General features: G+C 40.1%; 2 protein-coding genes and 1 long non-coding RNA gene across 4 annotated transcripts; 1 reads left to right on the forward strand and 2 right to left on the reverse strand.

The window, feature by feature from the left end:
* Positions 1 to 287: 287 nt before the first annotated feature.
* Pxn (Peroxidasin) lies at positions 288 to 21,018 on the forward strand. 2 transcript variants are annotated; one of them, XM_076315283.1, is made up of 6 exons: positions 288 to 646; positions 1,934 to 2,254; positions 13,155 to 13,672; positions 15,131 to 15,899; positions 16,617 to 16,971; positions 17,219 to 21,018. In XM_076315283.1, exons 2-6 carry the CDS (start codon positions 2,076 to 2,078, stop codon positions 19,271 to 19,273), a joined length of 3,876 nt encoding a protein of 1,291 aa, XP_076171398.1. In that variant the 5' UTR covers positions 288 to 646; positions 1,934 to 2,075; the 3' UTR covers positions 19,274 to 21,018. The 2 variants fall into 2 exon arrangements, with proteins under 2 accessions (XP_076171398.1, XP_076171397.1); XM_076315282.1 differs by having other exon boundaries at positions 288 to 706; positions 17,219 to 21,017.
* Positions 5,967 to 6,431, reverse strand: LOC143148513 (uncharacterized). The gene is made up of 2 exons (XR_012992498.1): positions 6,340 to 6,431; positions 5,967 to 6,248 (listed from the first exon to the last, which is right to left on the reverse strand). It is a non-coding gene; the product is annotated as an uncharacterized LOC143148513 (long non-coding RNA).
* LOC143148700 (acyl-coenzyme A thioesterase 13) lies at positions 20,156 to 21,165 on the reverse strand. The gene is made up of 3 exons (XM_076315298.1): positions 20,869 to 21,165; positions 20,538 to 20,722; positions 20,156 to 20,458 (listed from the first exon to the last, which is right to left on the reverse strand). The coding sequence occupies exons 1-3, from the start codon at positions 20,947 to 20,949 to the stop codon at positions 20,302 to 20,304; spliced, it is 423 nt and encodes a 140-aa protein (XP_076171413.1). The 5' UTR covers positions 20,950 to 21,165; the 3' UTR covers positions 20,156 to 20,301.
* Positions 21,166 to 21,363: the final 198 nt, after the last annotated feature.

Genomic DNA, 21,363 nt, shown 5'->3' on the forward strand with positions numbered 1-21,363 from the left:
ATCGTCCGCGACGAACACGGCGAAGAGAGGGGGCGGAATGGTGAGCCGCGTTACGAACCGGAGCTACGGGGGGGCCCGGTACAGCGAAGGGAGGCAGAGAGGAGCGAGAGAGAGGGAGTGAGAGCGAAAGAGAGAGAGATAGAGAGAGTGAGGCGGGAGAGAGGGAGTAGTAGGAGCCTCGCGAGGAAAAGCTTTCGTGCTCCCGGACGACGCGCGTACGCCTCGGTCTGCGGGGTACACGGCGCGCGGAGCGGAGCGGCGCGGAGGAGCTCCAGTAGTAGCCGAGCCGCCGCGACGAGACGAGACGAGACGAGAACGCAGCGGCGGCGTCGTCGTCGTCCCCCAGCGTCCCTTACTTCTGTCGTCGTCGTTGTAACGCCGCAGTGACTCGCAGACGATACTCGTCCTCCCGAACGTGAACGAGGATCCACGCGAGCAGAGTGATCCGGGGATAGGTGCACCGACTGGACGAACATCGAACAACCAACCAAACCGTACCCGCTGGGGGTCCGGTGTACGAACCCCCGACCGAAGACGACGACGAATCCGGGAAATAATAATTTCACGCCGGATGGATCCCACGGACCGGAGATAGCGATCTACCGGCGGAGATACGCTTGGAATTCCACGCGGGTCAGAGGACAAGGTCGGTCGATTCGTAACCCACCTTCTGCTGAGAGGATCTCGGATTCTGGAGTATTTCGAAGTATGTTCCGAAGGGTACCGAAACATTCGGAAGAGTTCCGAAGGATTCCGATGGATTCAAGGGGATCTCGAAGAATTCTGTAGGATTCTGAGGGATCGTGAAGGATTCTGAAGAATTCCGACGGATTTCAGGAGATCCTGAAGAATTCACGGATTCTAAGGGATCGTGAAGGATTCTGAAGAATTACGGAGGATTCGGAAGAGTTTCAGTGGATTCGGAAGAATCGCCGAGGATTCTGAAGGATTGCGGAGGAATCTGAAGGATTGTGAAAGATTGTGAAGGATTCTGAGGTATTCTGAAAGAGTCTGAAGGATTTTAAGAAGAGTCTAACGGATTCTGAACGATTCTGAAGAATTCTGAAAGATTCTGATCGATTCTGAACGATTCTGATCGATTCTGAACGAGTCTGAAAGATTCTGAAAGATTCTGAAAGATTCTGAAAGATTCTGAAAGATTCTGAAAGATTCTGAAAGATTCTGAAGGATTCTGAAAGATCCTGAAGAATTCTGAAAGATTCTGAAGAATTCTGAAAGATTCTGAAGAATTCTGAAAGATTCTGAAGAATTCTGAACGATTCTAAAAGATTCTGAAATATTCTGAAATATTCTGAAATATTCTGAAATATTCTGAAATATTCTGAAATATTCTGAAGAATTCTGAATGATTCTGATCGATTCTGAAGGATTCTGTGGGATTCTGAAAGATTCTGAAGGATTTTGGAAAATTCTAAAGAAGTCTAAAGGATTCTAAAAAATTCTGAAAGATTCTGAAAGATTCTGAACGTTTCTGAAGGATTCTGATCGATTCTGATCGATTCTGAAAGGTTCTGAAAGATTCTGAAAGATTTTGGAAGATTCTGACAGATTCTGAAATATCCTGAAGAATTTTGAAAGATTCTGAAGGATTCTGAAAAATTCTAAAGAAGTCTAAAGGATTCTGAACAATTCTAAAGAAGTTTAAAGGATTCTGAAAAGTTCTGAAAGAATCTGAAAGATTCAGAAAAATTCTTCAGAATTTTGAAGCTTCTGAAGGGTTCTGAAAGCTTCTGAAGAATTCTGGGGGATTCTGAAGGATCGTGTGGCGATTCCGTTGGATCCCGAGGAACTCTGAAAGATTGTAGACCCGGTCGTGGGGTCAACGATCCAGGCGTTCATCTCCGAAAGAGACTACCCGACCGAGGGCCGTGTGTCAGGACACTTGAAGGGAGCAGAGTTGGTTTATTCGCAGAACTCCCCGGGACGATAGAGGTGAAAGTAACCGCCGTCCGACAGGCTGCCCGCTGACGGTACGCCTCGATGTCGAGCACGTGCCACCGTACAGCGTGAAACTGTTTCGATGTGAGAGAGAACCGTCGCGCGAACAAACGACCATGAGGCTGGTACTCGCCGTTTGCTGGACCCTGGTGATCCTGCAGGTTACGGGGACGGAGCACCGATCAAATGGGAGAACGGACTGCCCCCACAAGTGCATGTGCTTCGTGAAGACGGTGCGGTGCATGTTTCAGAAGCTGAGCCGGGTACCACGGGTACCGGCCAACACGACGGTCCTGTAAGTGGCCACTTCAGGTTCTCTCTACTTCTCTTCTTTTACCTACGTGGTCCTCCGCCAGTTCCTTATCCGATCGCCGCGCTTAGAACGTCGAATCGACTCGTGTTGGCCCCCCATTTGATCCCCCATCGTATTCCTTCATCCGTGCAGGGATCGAGCCGATGGATCCAAGAGGTCCATCGCGGCGTAGAGAATTGGGTGTAATCGAGCAATTTACGGTGTAGGCTGCGGGTATTTCCAGTACGGAATGCACGTGGGAAGCGCGGAATCGTATCGATGAGCACACCGTGCTGAATAAACGCGGGGACGCCCGGTCTTGTACCTCGCGCGTCTTGTGTACGAGTACCTCGAGTGGCGAAACTGTTTCGAATGTTTCGCGGGTGTCGGAATACGACGAGTAAACCAAGAGTACTCGGCGTGTTCGAATCTTTGAGTACTCAGATCGCTAAGTACTTGAATTGTTGAGTCCTCGAATCTTTGGGTATTCGAATCGTTGAGTATTTGAATGATTGACTACTTGAATGGTTGAGTCTTTGAATCTTTGAATCTTTGAGTATTTGAATGATAGAATAGTCGAATGGTCGAGCCTTCGAATTTTTGAGTATTAGAATCGTTGAGTATTTGAATCGTTGAATCTTTGGTCGAATGGTCGAGTTCCTGAATCTGAGTATTCGAATCATTGACTACTCGAATGTTTGACTCTTTAAATCTTTGAGTATTAAATCTTGAATGATTGACTAGTCCAATGGTCTTAGTCTTTGGATCTTTGAGTATTCGAATCTTTATGTATTAGAATATTTGAGTATTTAAATCGTTGACTACTCGAATGGTCGAGTCTTCGAATCTTTGAATATTCAAATTATTGAGTATTCGAATCTTTGAATATTCGAATGGTTGAGTCTTCGAATTTTTGAGTATTAGAACCCTTGAGTATTTTAATCATTGACTACTCGAATGGTTGAGTTCCTGAATCTGAGTATCTGAATAATTGACTACTCGAATGGTTGACTATTTAAATCTTTGAGTATTTGAATGATTGACTAGTCCAATGGTCTTAGACTTTGAATCTTTGAGTATTTGAATCTTTATGTATTAGAATCTTTGAGTATTTAAATCGTTGACTACTCGAATGGTCGAGTCTTCGAATCTTTGAATATTCGAATTATTGAGTACTCGAATCTTTAAATATTCGAATGGTTGAGTCTTCAAATATTAGAGTATTCAAATGGTTCAATATCCGAATCATTGAGTACTCGAATACTATAATATTCCCAGTCGTATCGTTGAGCAAAATTTGTCTCGACTTCGAAACATCTTTTGCATCGTGTAACTCGTAACACGGATCGGCGTGTCTTGTTTGGAGAATAGAGCTCACAATTTATAGCACACTTACGTCTTCAGCTTCTTGTTTTCCCAGCTCGTCGTATGAATAATTTTTCGGACCTAAAGTGGATATATCCTGTGGAGAAAATCTCGACAGGAAGATCATCAAGTTGCATTAGAAGGTGTAGGTTATGATTTGTGACGGGTGCAGGGTATCCCAGAATATTTAACGAAGCCCAAACAGGGATGGTAGTGTCTTAAAAAAATAAATAGAGAATGTGAAATAACGTTCCTTGTACAAGGTTTCTTTTTCGAGAGAATTAATTGAAAAAATCGATCAACGTGCGTGTATCTTCAACATAAATCAATAGTTCCCATTGCATATATTTTTATTCGATACTTTATTTCTCTCTTTTCCATTTAACAACTTTATAATGAACGAGAAAAGAAAGTAGTGAAAGGACCAATAAAAATTATTTTCGAGCTTTCATAGAATTGCAAAAACTAAATTTAAATATGATTCAAATTCAGAAAGAACTTTTGATCGGTCGAGTAAAAGTATACTTGACTGAAATTTATGTCGTGAGCCTTTCTGTACAATTGCATGGGAGCAATCGCTTCCGATCCGAACTATACACTGTGCGAAATAATTATGGTATCGTGTTACTCGGTAATGCAGGAAGATGCATCGAATAACAGGAATGAAACCAATACCATATATTTAACATGGTAATATTTTCACCCAATATCTAATTTATACAAGGTGTTTCACAAAATCTGAGCACAACTTCGAACAAAAATTCTGTATATATCGTACAAGCAACAAAAATAATTCCCACAAACGCTTATCTAATCACGATTCCAAATTGGTAATTTGAACGTCTTGTGAACGATTTTTCTATTTACACTCTCATAATATCCTTTGCAAATTTTATTTTGCACTCAATATTTTACTTCACGCGAAAAATAATAAGTTAACAACGAAGTTATATAGAACGAACATTTATACGAACATAATTCACAATTTTTGTATTTTATAATTTCAAACTGTTCACAATTTTTGTATTTTATATTTTCAAACTGTTCACAATTTTTCTATTTTATAATTTCAAACTGTTCACAATTTTTCTATTTTATAATTTCAAACTGTTCACACATTTTGTATTTTATAATTTTAAACTGTTCACAATTTTTGTATTTTATAATTTCAAACTGGTCACAATTTTTCTATTTTATAATTTCAAATTGTTCACGATTTTTGTATTTTATAATTTATTTCCACGTTTGACGAAATCCCTGGCGCATCACGTCGAAGCTTGTGAAGTACCGAATGCCTCAATGACCGACAAAGTCGTTCGAGTAATCCTCCAATTATTTCGAGCAGTGTATAATTTTCCTAAAAGAAACACCGAGGACCTTTCGTAATTGCAAGCAAAGCTTCTACCACCCGTTCAAAGAACGTGCACACAGATCCACGTTATTCAACAACGTTTGTATATCCACGGTCTTACAGAATTTCCAACGACTCCTAAATTAACGAAACTGGGAAAAAGACTCGAGTTACATTCTCAGACTGCACCACCTAATGGCCTTGTACGCTTTGTATACACATTTAAACGATCCGCACTATCTTCCCTCGAATCGAGATCGAAATACATGATTTTGATTAGCGATGGAACCGAGACGCTTTAAGATGCTCTCGAAACGTTCGTGATCTTAATCGATACGCAATGCGATTACACAAAATATGATAGCTTTTTAATTAAAATTTGAAGAAATTTTACTTAAATTCGATATTTAAAATATTTGAAATACAATATTTAAAGTACTTGAAATACAAGATTTGAAGCATTTGAAATACAATATTTAAAATACTTGAAATTCAATATTCAAAACTTTTGAAATACAATATTTAAAATATTTGAAATTCAGTTTTCTTGTGTATCAGACGTACAGGAAAAAGGTCAAAGTAATTAATAAGGATAAGAAAAAGAAATAAATGTAACAAATACAAAGATAATTGCATTGGAACTATGATTAAAAATAATTGAATAAATTACTGAATAATAATTTGATGAATTTTTGCAAAGTAATTTAATAAATTATTAAAAAGTGATTTAATATTTTAAATATATTAATCCTTAGTTTCCTTCTAAATTCCATTTTTAACTTTCTGGTAATTCCGGAAAACACATTACTTTTTATAATTATACTAGTTCAAAGATCAAGAATTGGAATAATTAAAAATATTCGTTCAAACAATGCATAACTCTGACACTGTAGTGTGCATGTAGACTTCAATCTTCTTGTTGAGCTTTGAATAGTCGATGGTCGAATCGATATTATAAAAAAATATTAACTGGAAGGAAATATATTAATACTAATGGAGACTCGTTTCAGTACCTGTTTAAGGTCTCGTAAATACTCGTAACGATTGGATATTGATACGAATCTATATTAATGAGGATTAAATTGTTCCCATCGCTGGTTCTATTTATTTTCTCTAGTGGAATCATCCTGTTCTCGGTCGTGCCGCTATTTGTAGCCTGTCAGCGTGAACGTCGGAACAAATTTCTCTTCTTCTGTTGTGTTTTCGGATTCGGTTAAAATAGGAATGACTCTGCGTGGCTCGCACTGTGTATAAAATACGCCCGATGTGGCTAGAATGAATCTTCGGTGGGAACAACAAAAGAGGATCGCGTGAACGCTAATTCTCGGATGCACGCGGTGCATTCTTGGATGCACCTATACTAGGTACTTACTTGCATCGTCGATTCTGCGCGAAAGCGTTTGCCCGTGGCGACTCTCCCATTAAATCTATTTCGAATATTCAACGCGCCATGAAGTACACGGACAAAGAAAACCTCGAACCTAGCTTTGCGCCAAAATATTTAACATACAATAATTAAAATATTTGAAATACAATAATTAAAATATTTGAAATACAATAATTAAAATATTTGAAATACAATAATTAAAATATTTGAAATACAATAATTAAAATATTTGAAATACAATATTTGAAATATTTGAAATACAATATTTGAAATATTTGAAATATTTGAAATTCAATATTCAAAATATTTGAAATTCAATATTTAAAGTATTTAACATACAATATTTGAAATATCTGAAATTCAATATTTAAAATATTTAACATACAATATTTCAAATATTTTAAATACAATTTTTGAAATACAGTATTTGAAATATTTGAAATATTATAAATACAATTTTTGAAATACAATATTTTAAATACAATTTTTGAAATACAATATTTTAAATACAATTTTTGAAATACAATATTTTAAATACAATTTTTGAAATACAATATTTTAAATACAATTTTTGAAATACAATATTTGAAACATTTGAAATATTTGAAATACAATATTTGAAATATTTAACATACAATATTTGAAATACTTGAAATACAATATTTGAAATATTTGAAATACAATATTTGACATATTTGAAATACAATATTAGAAATACAATATTTGAAATATATGAAATATTTGAAATACAATATTTGAAATTTTTGAAATATTTGAAATACAATATTCGAAATATTTGAAATTCAATATTTCAAATATTTGAAATTCAGTACTCAAAATATTAGAAATTAAATATTTAAAAAATTCAAGACAAAGCTTGTCGATGTAATTACTAGAGGATTGACAATTTGCTCGATCTTGGACTCTTGACTCTTGTATACATTCAATGCATTAAAAATTGTAAATTCAGAAATGAAAAATTATGTACATTACACCTATGATCTTCCTTTATTCACGATCGTTGAAATTTTCTTCATTTTGACGTTATATTTTCAAGTTACTCAACGACTTGGTGTACATTTAAAGAATTCTTATTAACGAGGTCATCGTGTATTGTTATAGCTATACGACGAAATTTATTACGCTTGTCCGCCATCGGTATTTTTAGTTCGGTCTACAAGACTAGTTCTCGATCTTAACGACATTTTGAGAACGTGACATCGCACGTACACCCCGTTGAAACGAATATATACCGTGTATATATTCCGTAACTGTTTTTTTTTTGTTGTTTTCGCTCGGTACAAATGGTATTCGATTTTTCAAACGACAAGTGGACATTCTCGTTCTACGGGTGGAAAAACACGATAAGACGGTATCTACAGACATATTTACACGTCCGAACATTTTATCGTTTCTGACACCCCCAATCGGGTTAAAAACTTCGTTTAAATATTTGTCCCCGATCGTTCTGTACGCTGTACGTGGAAACGTAGAAATCAACGATAAGTATTAACAATTCTGTCCTCGTGTGCGAAAAAGAAAAATTTCGTTACATATAACGATGAAAAAAAAAAGAAATATTTCTTACATATTTTCAATTCGCATAGATTCGAAGAAAAATAAAATTCTCGTTTAACGACCAATTGTTCAGTACGGATGAGATTTGAATAACTTATTTCGAAATTAAACTTTCTTCTATCCCCGTTTGAAATTTTGCTGAATAATAGGTGACTAATCAGACAGCTCAGCGTTAATTGCCAGAGCATCGGGTACTGAATGACAATTAAATCTCGTTTAGAGAAAGAAGGATCAACTGTTTGCATTAAGAGATGACTCAGTAACGAGTGCGCACTTTGGTGCGCATAGTCATTCGGATAGGTAATTAAAAGAAATCGCGATCAATTAAGCTAGTACTTTTCAATTATTCTAAACAACCCTCGGACGTTGTTTTATTTAAATTGTTCAGGCCCCAAATCGAGAAATAAATTACACTTCCTCCTCTATATATGTAAATATAAAGAAAAAGTATCTTTTCCTATTGTATTTTAGGTTATATTTTTATTTATCACCCGTAGGGGTTAAAATTCTGCGCCAGACAGCTTTATAAGTAACAATGTGCGTGTTTCGACCGATAAAATGTTTAATTTTGTTCGTCTTAACGAGCAATTACTCGAACCGTTTCCACAGAAGCGCGTAAAAGACGAGTTGAAACGATCTTACTAAAACCTAACCTCTTCGGGGTACGATAATTTTTGCGTTCTACACGCGACCTCGACGCTGGTGCAGATCAAGGTCGCGTTTTAATTAAGGATTAAATTCCCGAGTTTGTTTCTCGGGCGATAAATTTCCTCCGTTGACAAGTCATCGCGCGAAACGCGTGAAATGACCAACGTTCTCACCATCGTCGGATCATTCTTATCTCTCGATCGACTTTTTTTTTCGAACGGTAAATATTATCCAACATTGCGACGAGCGACTTTTTTTCAACGATGAATATTATACAACATTTCTACCGGTGTGGAAATGTCAATAATAATATAGAACTATTGGAACGAGGGAGGGGGGAAACGCTTGAAATAATAGCAAAAATATTCTTACAACGTGAATAAACATTTGCAAAAATTAAACGATACGATAAAAATTAAAAAACAGATCGACTAGATATTTAATTACGAGGTGAGAAAATTAATTTTTCCACCGTGTTTTAACTTGTATCGTTGGATTATTTTTTAAATAAAATTAACAATTTGACGAGAATTGAAAAGTATTACAAATTTTCAAAAATGTTTGTTTACACATACTGGTTACGTAAATTGTATCGTAATTTTTTCCACACTCCAGGTGTTTATCGAGAACACTAAAAATATAATTTTTGTGTTTAGTAAAAATATTTTGAAAAACATTTGTTTACACAAACTGCTTACGTAAATTGTATAGTAACTTTTTTCAATCTCCAGGTGTTTATCGAGAACACTAAAAATATAATTTTTGTGTTTAGTAATAATATTTTGAAAAATATTTATCTACACAAACTGCTTACGTAAATTGTATCGTAATTTTTTCCACACTCCAGGTGTTTATCGAGAACAATAAAAATATAATTTTTGTGTTTAGTAAACATATAATTATATCGTTTAATAAGGATATATAATAAATTGAATCGTTCAACTCGCCTCCTGGAAGACGGTAGCGATCGATCGATCGTCGTGTCTAATTTTTGATTTTAATAATAACCATCGTCGAGACGCGTGTTCGAGTCTTCCGGTTTCGGGAGCGATTAGATTTCGCTCGGGGTGGCGATAAATCGTTTATATTAAGGAATGGGTCGTGGAAGGCCAACGGCGCTGTTAAAAACAATTTTTCGCGTCTCGAAAGCAGCGATAAACCCACTCTCGTAGTTTACATTCTACCGGTTTCTATTTTCGCGCGGTTTCGCCGGTCTTCTTCTAGCTCCGTGGCCGTAGACGCTGCATCGTGTTCTTTGTTTATACCTGGCACAGACAAAGGGTGCTTGTGGCCTCCTCGTAAAAATCGGAGCAAAGGAACGAAGCCGGCTCTCGACCGACCGCCTCGGGCAGTTTCAATGGCAGATACCGCTCAAGGGGTCTGTAAACCGGAACATGAATAAAATTACTGTTCGTTACGGTGCTGAATGTTTTCATTACCCACCAGCGGCTCGAATTACACTCGGATAGGTCGCGTATCGCTAGTACCTTCGGTGTAATGTCCTTTTTTACGATACGATCGCACAATATCTACCGTTTGTTGTCTTTTTAGTAGAACAAACCATTTACGTGTTCCCCTCGCGTGTGACTTCTAACCGTCGAAAACTTCCGACGATGAACATTCATTTCCAAAGTATATTTTCAAAAGTTAGCAATAAATATTGAGAAACTATTATCTTCTAGAGATAAATTATTAAACAATAACGTATTACGAACGAGGAATAACTTTCGAAACGATATTTTTACGTTCGAGTCAAACGATCGAAATTGACGTTGATGGCATTGGTGTTTTAAAAAATTCAAAATAGAATGTATAATATTTTTTCGATAATTTACACAATTCTGGGCTTTTTTTTACATAATTCTATCTATAATTAGTCTATCTGATACAAACGTAAAGAATTTATTCAAAAAAGAGAAACGAAGAAACATAACCTCAAATCGATATCGTTACTCTATTCACATTTTTGAATTATTATACACTCCCATCATGCTTCGAGAAAATAACAAAAACATTTTTTCCATGAATTTTTTTTTAACATTCTTTTTTACAAAAAACAATAGCAACACGAAATTATTGAACAAATTAATATTAATTAAATTTCGAAAGGGAGGACAAAATTGGTCGTTTTTTAATATTATTTTTTTATCGTGAAACGATAGTGGCATGAAATTACTGGACAATCTAATATTAAACTGCTCGAAGGGGAGGGGGGTGAAAATCAAAACCGGAATTGCAACTGGTCCGCGGAAATATTGCAAATCGACGAACAAACGTCAATCGTGTTGCGCTGTTTCGATGTTAAACGAATCGCCGCAAATAGTTACGGACATCTACGAGTAGGTACCCAAGGCGAATTACTGAAGCGGCGCGACGCGGATACCACGTGTCATTAATACTGGCTTGTCAAAACACATGATCGCTGGCACCGGGTGAAAGGGAGTTTCTTCTCCGTCTCTCGTGTTTTCCCGTTAATTTTTTCACGAAAATTTTACACGTAATTCACCCATGCACGACCGTGCAACGACTGAATGATTCAGATACACATCTGTACCTCGAACGCTTAGAAATCATGGGACTGCGCACGCGATCGTAAATCTCCTGTTTTCTCTCTGTACACTTCTTTTCCCGGACCGGTGTTTTTCATTGTACACAGAGGGGGGTGAAAGGGAGGGAAAGAAAATTTTCCATCCAGAAAGACGCGAATAACCATCGATCAAAGGAGTTTAACGACCGTGAGAACCTATTTTGCTTGTATCCGGGGCCAGGACCTAAGCAACCGGGCAAATGTGAACAATAGGGGCGCTCGAAGTTACACGAATCGTGAAAATTAGTTTTTATGAGACGTGGTTTCTTATTCGATAATGATGAGAATTTTTTTTTTTATACGGAAAGTGGTAATATTTTTACAGTTACTTGTGTCGCCTTGAACCTTTGGTCAGAATCTTATAGAAACTAACGAATATTAATTTGTTCACCCTGTTTATTTAAATCTCTGTCCCTCCATTGTAATATACTTTGTAATTCAAATTTTCGTTCAACGAGCAACGAATTGTTTATTTTTAAAACTTCCATCCGAGTGCAAGTTTCACTCGTCCTTGCACCAAAGCTACCACGTATCTCGTAGAAACTTATTTTTTCCTCTTAAGGGGCCACGCGTTTCAAATCGATTGAGAACCACTGCTTTACGAAAAGATCGTACGAAAAGGAGTACACTTTTACGATTCTCGTTCGAAGGAGAATGTTCGAACACATTGGGTCGATTAAAAAAGAATCTCTGATACTTGCAGATTAGCGATCTCCTGGTGTACGCCATTTTGAAAAACACGTGACCAGAGATCGAAGAGAGAAAAATGGCGCGGAAATCAATTCGGGCAAAAAATACGGTTTCGGGCTTCCTTTTCGAGGGAAGAAATACTGTTCGTCGTAAAAGTGGTTCCGTTATTACGTGAAAAGCGCGAAAACCGAGTTGCCCCTCCCCCTACCCCCTCCTTTTTTCGTTCTCATCGAGCTCGACGAAACGAGCCACTGGAAGATCCGCCGTGGCGATAAAGAGGTTAAAATACCGGCGCGTCGAACCGAGAACTCACCCGGCAATTTAGAGGGAGGGGCGTGGAGGGGAACGAGGAGGGGGTGGGGGAAGTGAAACGGTAATGTGCAACGAGTCGAATAAAATCGTTAATTAAGAGCTTCGCGCTTTATGACTCCGGAGATCTTTGCAACGGCGAAGCGTGCAACGTGCTGCATCAGCTGCATCATTGTCTCTCGACGCTCTATTAAAAAAAATCTATACATCGTTATCGAGGCTCGCGGAGCCAATCACTGACCTTGTGCGTAAAATAGGAATCGAATTCGATCGTCTCGATGCACAACGAGTACACCCACGACGAGTCCCAAGAGTGGAACTACCGACGATGAATCTATTTGTACAGCCACGTGCATACTTTTGAGGTTAAGAAGGGGAAACGATAAATTAAGACACGAATATAATTAGTCCTCTGTTTCAATAATTGGGACAATCGAATATTTCGGTGAATAATCGAGCTATTTTTAAAAAGATGTTCGAAGCAAGCCAAATTGAACTGGGTAGTTCCAGTGACTCTATCTCTTCGAATTAACAAATGGGAATGTTGCTCGCGAAATAATCGATTTTTCGTGGTAGAATTCGTCGGAGCTATTCATTTCGAGAGTAAAAGTACTAAGGTGCACATGGCCTAACATTAACGGTAACCGAGATACCGATGAGTTAAAGGGGAAACCCACGCATCGCATTAGAGCCCCCAATTACGTTCGTGTCTGCATACCTCTTAAATTACAAGAGATATCGAAAAATATTTCGTGCAAAAGTTATCTAGTTTTTGATGGACTGTAAATCGGTGGCGAAAAATTTTCAAAAAAAAAAAAAATAATTTTCTTTTTTTTCAACGTTGATCGAAAACCAGGAACGATACAAGTCCTTTGTGTCTTGACTGAAACTTGCACAGTTTGGTGTCCCTTAAACAAAATTTTGTAAAATGAATTTAAATTCACGAACTTTAATATTATCTATTCACTAACTCGTTGGAAATTTTCAGTGACCTGCGGTTCAACAACATAGCTACAATATGGCCCGGTTCGTTCCACGATCTCCCCGAACTGCACACCCTGCTGTTGAACGACAACCACATCAGACACCTCATGCCGCGGACCTTCGAGGGCGCCACGAACCTGAAGATCCTTTATCTTTACAAGAACCGTCTGGAGCGTATATCTCCTGGAGCATTCGCTGGTCTACCCCATCTGGAGCAGCTGTACCTGCAATACAATCATTTGCGTGAGATCGAGAGGGGCACATTCAATGACCTACCTGCCCTGGAACGGTTGTTCCTGCACAGCAATATGCTCCATCGGTTGCCCGCTGACGCGTTCCACAACGTGGGCCCGATGACGCGGCTCAGACTGGACAGCAACGCGCTGGTCTGCGACTGTGACATGGTCTGGTTATTGCAACGTCTGCAGAACAAACCCGCGGAGATGGCGGCTGTGTGCCAGTCACCTACGGAGATGAAGGGACGCTCGCTGACGGCGATGTCGCCTGATGACTTTCATTGCAGTTGAGTAACCGATCTTCGTTAATTCCCATTGATCGTGAAGATAGTAGTCTAACGTAGGGGCCCTGCAGGCGCTGCTTCCCCCTCCAACAGCTTCTCCCACGCACAGTATTGGTGTCTAGCGTAGCCGCCCCTCACGTGAGTACTTCCCCCTCCAATAGCTCCTCCCACATACGGCATTAGTACCCAGCGTAGCGGCCTTTCACGCGTCTACTTCCCCCTCCAATAGCTCCTCCCACATACGACATTGGTGCTCAGCGTAGCGGCCCCACATATACTTCCCCTTCCAACAATTCTTTCTCCGAACGTTATTGGTATCCAACGTAAAAGTCCCTTAGGCGTATCTGTTTCCGCTTCCTAAACGTTCCTTCCATTCACAGTATATGTACTATTCAAAACTGGAAAGAAGACAAGCGGGACAGTACGGGAGTAAAAGACTCCAGAATTTATTCATAAATTGAACTTAATCGCGACATAATTATCTATCGTTCGTTTTCACTCAATTTTAAACTTAACTACAGGAGAAGCAATTGATACTATCTATTTCATAGCTTACTACCGTATTAGTTTCACCCTTAGCAAACAAATCGAAACAATTGCAAGTCGTTGATTTTCCTTCGAACAAGGTGACTGATCGATAGCGAACGCAAACAGACTCCGCAATTATCTTTAGTTGCTAGACTACATCGTTGACCGCAAATAAAAACTGTAGGGAGAGAGAGAGATCCCGGTAATCGACAAAAGTAGAGAAAAACGTTGAGAAAATGAAAAAAAGAATTTTAATTTACAATAGAATTTCGTTTATCCGAGCGAATTTGTCTTAATTCCCAATCTACGGCGTTTGCCGCTTTATCTCATTTTCTGAACTGTTGCCAAGTGCTATTCCAATCGAACAATTCGATGAGTAAATACGATTGCCACGTTTAAGCGATAGCTCGTAAACTCTCGAACTTGTATACCCCGCCTAAACACATTAATTTCTTGGCTAATACAATAATCTCAAGAACATTTGAAGAAAGAACGTAGTCGAGTCGAAGGCATTGAAACTCTCATTTTTAAAAACATTTTTCGATACTATTTCACAATTCCTTGATACTTACCTACAGAATGCTGATATTATATAATATTTCTCCTTCAGTAAGAAGACCATTATCTTTATCTCTCCTTATTCTTAATTCGACAAATGTTTAAAAATTTTCCTTAACTATGGTCTCTCGCATTCTTACCTTTTGCCCCATGTCTCGACAACTCACAAGACCTCTCATAACACTGGGAAATGTTGATCCAGATTCAACACAACAATCCGACACTTTACTTTTTTGGAAATTACCACCCCCCAAGCAATTGAACTAATATTACTCTGGAATACGATACTCAGAAACCTGAGTACTCGGAGTACCTTACTTTAATCGCCCTTCACCGCGAGACAAGGAGTACTCACGGATATGCCCTTCCTACAGCCAAGCCGCGCATCATGAACGGACCCCAGGACGTGGAGGTCAGACTGGGCGGGACGATGAGCTTCACGTGCGAAGTGATTGGCGACCCTGCGCCAGAGATCATGTGGATGCGCGATTCGAACGAAGTGTCAGCGGACGGTAGCCGCTACGTGATCCAGGATGACGGTACCCTGGTGATATCGGACGCGACCGAGCAAGACACAGGGGAGTACGAGTGCGTGGCAAGGAGCGAGATGGGGTCCACCAAGTCGCGAAAGGCGAGGGCTGTGATCAACGTGTCTCCGTCGTTGAGGTTCGTCAGGTTGCCAGAGTCCCAAACGGTGCAGGTAGGCACGGACGTGTCCTTCGCCTGTCAGGTGGAGGGTCATCCATCACCGAGGGTCCACTGGTGGCGGGACAACGAACCACTGGGCCTGGGGGGCCGTTTCGTGATCAAGGAGAACGGCAACGTGCTGCGTATCCTAGCTGTGAAGGAGTCGGACGCGGCCAGGTACGTTTGCAGGGCCCAGAACTCCAACGGTTACGCGGAGACCAGCGCCGACCTCAAGGTAGTCGACACCATCAACGGTCCGCCCAAGATGACCTACGAACCACGGGACTTGGAGGCGGAACCAGGTGCCATTATCGAGGTGCCGTGCCGCGTAGAGGGTGTCCCGAAACCGATGATACAATGGAAGAAGGATGGTACAGCAGTCGAGGGGGATAGAGCCCGGATATCACGCGGGGGGAGTTTGTACCTCTACAATGTTACCTCCGCGGATGCTGGCAGGTGAAATTTATTCGTTATTGCTTTTGAAAAATGTTGCATTTGTTTGAAAGAAGAGAAAAAAGAAAGAACCTCCTTGAGATGTTTAGAAAAAGAAAAGTTTGAATCGCAATCGCGTGAATCGTTCGAAAAGATTCTGAATCGAAATTCTCTCTTAAATCGTAAGGCACCCCGCTTAGAAGTCACTCTCCTTCGAAAAACATTGACTTAGAAAAAACTTATAGCGGGCTAGATGTTTGTATTGAAGTATGGTGTAAGCGACAATACCGGAACGGTCGATTTTCTTGAAAGCGGGGTAAGTGGCGATTATCGTTCGAAACTGGAACTATTGGAATATTTGATTTTCGAATACTGTGAACGAGCTTCTTTCGTAACCAAGATCATTGCGATGCATACTTGTGACCTTTAACGACCTTGAGCCGTTACGATACCATCTTGAACAGCAGTGTTGACATTGAGCCTCCGCCTTCACTTGACGATCCTTTCGCATACGTTCTCTACTACATGCTCGTGTAAGTGTCGCACCGGATAAGTGTGTGTATTTCCTGTTATCATTTTTCTAATTGGTATCGTTCGGAACAATACGGCGATAAATCGTAGCGAGACGGATACAACGCGATCGTATTTTAACAGGGTAGGTCACCGTGTGTATCGAATTGACGGATATTGACGCATCATCGTGAGTCCGATTTTAATGAAATAAAATCATTTTCTACGCAGATACGAATGCTCGGCCGTAAACGAATATGGTCGCGCGACCGCACAGGCTCTGGTTCGCGTTCGTCAGCCCGAAGCGACAGATGTTTTGGTGATAAGAGCCTTCAAAGATGCCCGGGAGGAGATTGATCGGGCCATTAACAACACACTGACGAACCTCTTCAGCGGTGATAGAACCACACAGAGAGTGAACCCATTCAGGTTAGCACGGTTTCCAGATGCTGTCGGCCGGGCAGCGGCAAGACCGGCGGAAATATTCGAGAGAACGCTCGTCAACATCAGACGCATGGTGAACGCTGGTATCGCTGCAAACACCACTAACGAGTTCCGATACGAGGAAGTTCTGACCCCGGAGCAGGTATATTTCTGGTCACGTAAAACGTCTGACCCAATTTGCAGTCCCTTCAAAACTATCACAACCTTTAATTTCTACTATTTGAGTAACCAGATTGAGAGTTCAAGTAGAATTAAAATCACTTAATGGCAACTCACGTGCCCTGAAATATTCAGACACGTTATTAGCAACTCACGTATCTTAAACTGTTCAGACGTGTCATTAGCAACTCGTGTGCCCTAGTATATTCAGACACGTATGGTTGTTCCAGGTGAAGGAGATCGAGAAACTGTCCGGGTGCACTGGTCACAGACAGCGTCAGAACTGCACAAACATGTGCTTTCACAACAAGTACCGCAGTATAGACGGTAGCTGCAACAACCTGCTTCATCCCACTTGGGGTTCATCCTACACCGGTTTCCATAGAGTCTTGCAACCGATCTACGAGAACGGATTCTCGTCACCGGTTGGCTGGGAACGTGGACGTCGTTATTACGGCTACCCGAAGCCGGCCGCACGACTGATCTCGACCACGCTGGTGTCCACGCACAACGTCACTCCGGACGTGCGAATCACCCACATGGTGATGCAGTGGGGCCAGTTCTTGGACCACGATCTGGACCACTCGTTACCCGCGGTGTCCAGCGAATCGTGGGATGGCATAGACTGCAAGAAATCCTGCGACAACGCAGCCCCTTGCTTCCCTATGGAGGTACCACCTGGTGATCCCCGTATAGACAACCGAAGATGTATTGACTTTATCAGAACCAGCGCGGTTTGTGGCTCGGGGATGACCAGCGTGCTCTGGGGTAGCTTCACACCGCGCGAGCAACTGAACCAACTCACCAGCTACCTGGACGCTTCCCAGGTGTATGGTTACGACGACGATTTGGCTAGGGATTTGCGCGACTTCTCCACGGATCACGGTCTGTTACGCGAAGGTCCCACCATCCCTGGACATAAGCCGTTGCTGCCGTACGCCAGCGGTCAATTCGTCGATTGTAGACGCAATCAGCTTGAGAGCTCCATCAACTGTTTCGTGGCGGGTGACATCCGTGCCAACGAGCAAGTAGGTTTGCTGGCGATGCACGCGATATGGTTGCGGGAGCACAACCGCATAGCGCGTGAGCTGCGGGAAATAAACCCTCACTGGAACGGGGAGAAGCTTTACCAAGAGGCGAGGAAAATCGTGGGTGCGGAGATGCAATTCATTACCTACCAGCAATGGATGCCCCACGTCTTCGACGGCACGGTTGAGGAAATCTTGGGCCCGTATCGGGGCTACAATCCGAATCTGGACGCCAGCGTGTCGAACGTCTTTGCCACCGCGGCTCTGAGATTCGGTCACACCCTGATCCAACCTCGACTGGAGCGTCTCAACGAATCCTTCCAATCGATACCTCAAGGTCCCCTTCTTCTACGAGACGCGTTCTTCGCGCCGTGGAGGCTGGTCGAAGAAGGTGGCGTGGATCCCTTGATAAGGGGGATGTTCGCCACCCCTGCCAAGTTGAAGTTACCGGAACAGAACCTGAATTCAGAACTCACGGAGCAACTGTTCCGCACAGCTCACGCGGTGGCGCTTGACCTGGCTGCGATGAACATCCAACGCGGCAGGGATCACGCTCTGCCCGGGTACCTGGAATGGCGACGATTCTGCAATATGTCCCGCGTGGAGACCTTCGAGGACCTGGCCAGCGACATACGCAGCGCCAAGGTCAGACAGAAGCTACGTGAACTGTACGGTCATCCTGGGAACATGGACGTTTGGGTCGGTAGCGTTCTGGAGGATCAGTTGCCGAACGCTAAAGTAGGACCACTGTTCAAGTGTCTCTTGTTGGAGCAATTTAGACGCACTAGGGACGGCGATAGGTTCTGGTACGAGAGTCCCACTGTCTTCAAGCCCGAACAACTCGCGCAGATCAAACAGACTACCTTGGCTCGCGTGTTGTGCGACAACGGTGACAACATCCGTCGAATACAACCGAACGTGTTCCTGTTGTCGGAGGATGACAACAAATACGTCGACTGCGACGAGATACCACGCGTGGATCTGAGAATCTGGTCCGATTGCTGCGATGGCTGCGAGGATCACAGCAACACGATCTCACGTTCACGGCGCAGCGCGGCCAAGTACATGCCGCAAGAACATAACCTAGTTGCAGCGGAACTGGCTAAGCGAGGTCCCAACGAAAGAATCGAGTATTTGGAGAGATCGGTCGACGAGGTCGAGCAAGAGTCTAGAAAAGTTAGAGATATAGCCGAGTCTTTGTCTCGTAGAGTAAAAGAATTAAGGTCGCTACTAGAGGACATGAAAAAACTAAAATAGAAAAGATGAACGTTTACTTGTCCATTTCTCTTCACTTAGACTTGCTTCCATTTCAGAGATTTATTAATTTTGCGCATTTATTATTGTACATACACTGTGAGTCGTAGAAGCTGCACGATAGAGCGCGAAGATTGATTCTTTGTTGTCCTCCACTGTGTTGACTCGATTCGTCATTAGAAATGTCACATCTCTAGTCCCGTATTTGATATTTTAAAGATGCTCTAAAAGAATGTAAGATGGTATTTGTATTAGCAGAATAGAGTCTATTTCTTTGTTATTACTTTTATAGTTAAACTAATACTTGTTCAGACGATGAGACGAATCACTCTTGGACTACAAAGAATTGCGTGTTGCTTTAGTAGGATAATGTAGGCACATTTCGGTATTGATTTAGGTAAAATTATTTATACAATTGATTCTATTATAACACGAATCTATAGCTTGCAGTTTAAATTCGGCATTGTAGAAACAGAGAAACGAGAATGTAGTTTTTTTTACTTCTAACAATTTTTTAATCCTTTTCTATGTAATAATATTATGTTTCCCTTCTGACTTGCATCCTCTTTTATATAAATGTATCAATGTATAAGTTAATGCTTTTCGTACATTGGTTGCAGATACTGCAAAAAATTTGTTTCTTAACAAAGTATGTACCAAGCAACAATGACATTTTTTTCATTCAAAAGAAATAATTAATACACATATTACTTAATGTATACAATTTTCACATCGTTGCTATTTCACCAGTAATTGCATTTTTCATAATCTTGTGCCATTAAACATAGCATGTATTATAATCATTTATAATATATATTTTTAATAGTAAAGAAATGTTTTAGTCGCAATGTGTTCATTTTATATTATGTACAAGAGAGCACAATACAACTTTTAACAAATAAATTGTATTTGTTTAAATAACTATATACATATTAGATATGCATTAAACAATGATCTGAATATTCAGGTATTATAGTACATTATATGATCTAAAACTCTCTATACACTGACTGCTAGCAGTACGTAGTATTTCATTTTGCAATAAATTTTGTATGTCTCCCATGAGCAATCATATCTTTTCCATTGTTCTTCGTAATATCCACTGCAAGGAAAGCTAATGTCTTTCCAGCACGTACAGTGGTAGCATCAATTGTCACCAGATCCCCAGGGAAGGCAGCTTTCATAAATCTATATATCAATTACTATTACTATTGTGTATAATTACTCTTGTAGAAATATAAAACATTATATAATAAAATATTCATACGAAACGTTTAAATCCACTGAAACTCCTGGCACACCATTCCCCTGGGTCATTACAGCATATGTAGAAACACAATCGACCAATGTACTTATAAAACCACCATGCATTGAACCACCTAAGTTCAAATGTTCATCAGAAACAACAAGTTCTGCTTTACAATTTCCATTTCCTGCCGAAACTATTTGGAGCTGTTCAAAAAGAAATAAGGAATATCTAAAATTAATTTAATAATATAAATGGACTCTGAGTGGAACATAATTAATGTATGATTTAATTAATCACATTGCAATTAATAATATATGTAATGTATGTAATGTAATTGCGACAAACTTACATTCTTTAAGCATTGTCCGTAATTGGGTTTTTTAAGAACATTATCCAAAACGGCTTTAATAAGTTCTGTACCGCGTGTCATGATTTCGCCGGTGTATATTTTGAATTTTTCACTTTGAAATATTTAATTCTTACAACTTAAATTGATGCACTTTTAGCATGTACTACTATAACATAATATTATCTTTCAATTGCAGGTTATAAACCACTAATTTTTATTTGCTTATTATCATTTTGCTATTTATCATCGACGTAACCTATGATATAAACTGGAACTAGGAAATTTTCACTACCAATTCATAAGTTGGAAAAAAAGGACAAGTAATGATCTTGAGAAGTTTACTATAAAATAATTATAATCATGTAATACATAGCGACAAATAAAATTTAAAATATAAATTCATAATACTCTATAACACATCATTATCTTGTATCAGCATTATCATTTTAATTTTAAATGCAAATATTATCATTCAATGACAAGAGATAAGTTGAT

The sequence above is a fragment of the Ptiloglossa arizonensis genome, chromosome 6, assembly GCF_051014685.1.
Source record: "Ptiloglossa arizonensis isolate GNS036 chromosome 6, iyPtiAriz1_principal, whole genome shotgun sequence".
Lineage (NCBI taxonomy): Eukaryota > Metazoa > Arthropoda > Insecta > Hymenoptera > Colletidae > Ptiloglossa > Ptiloglossa arizonensis.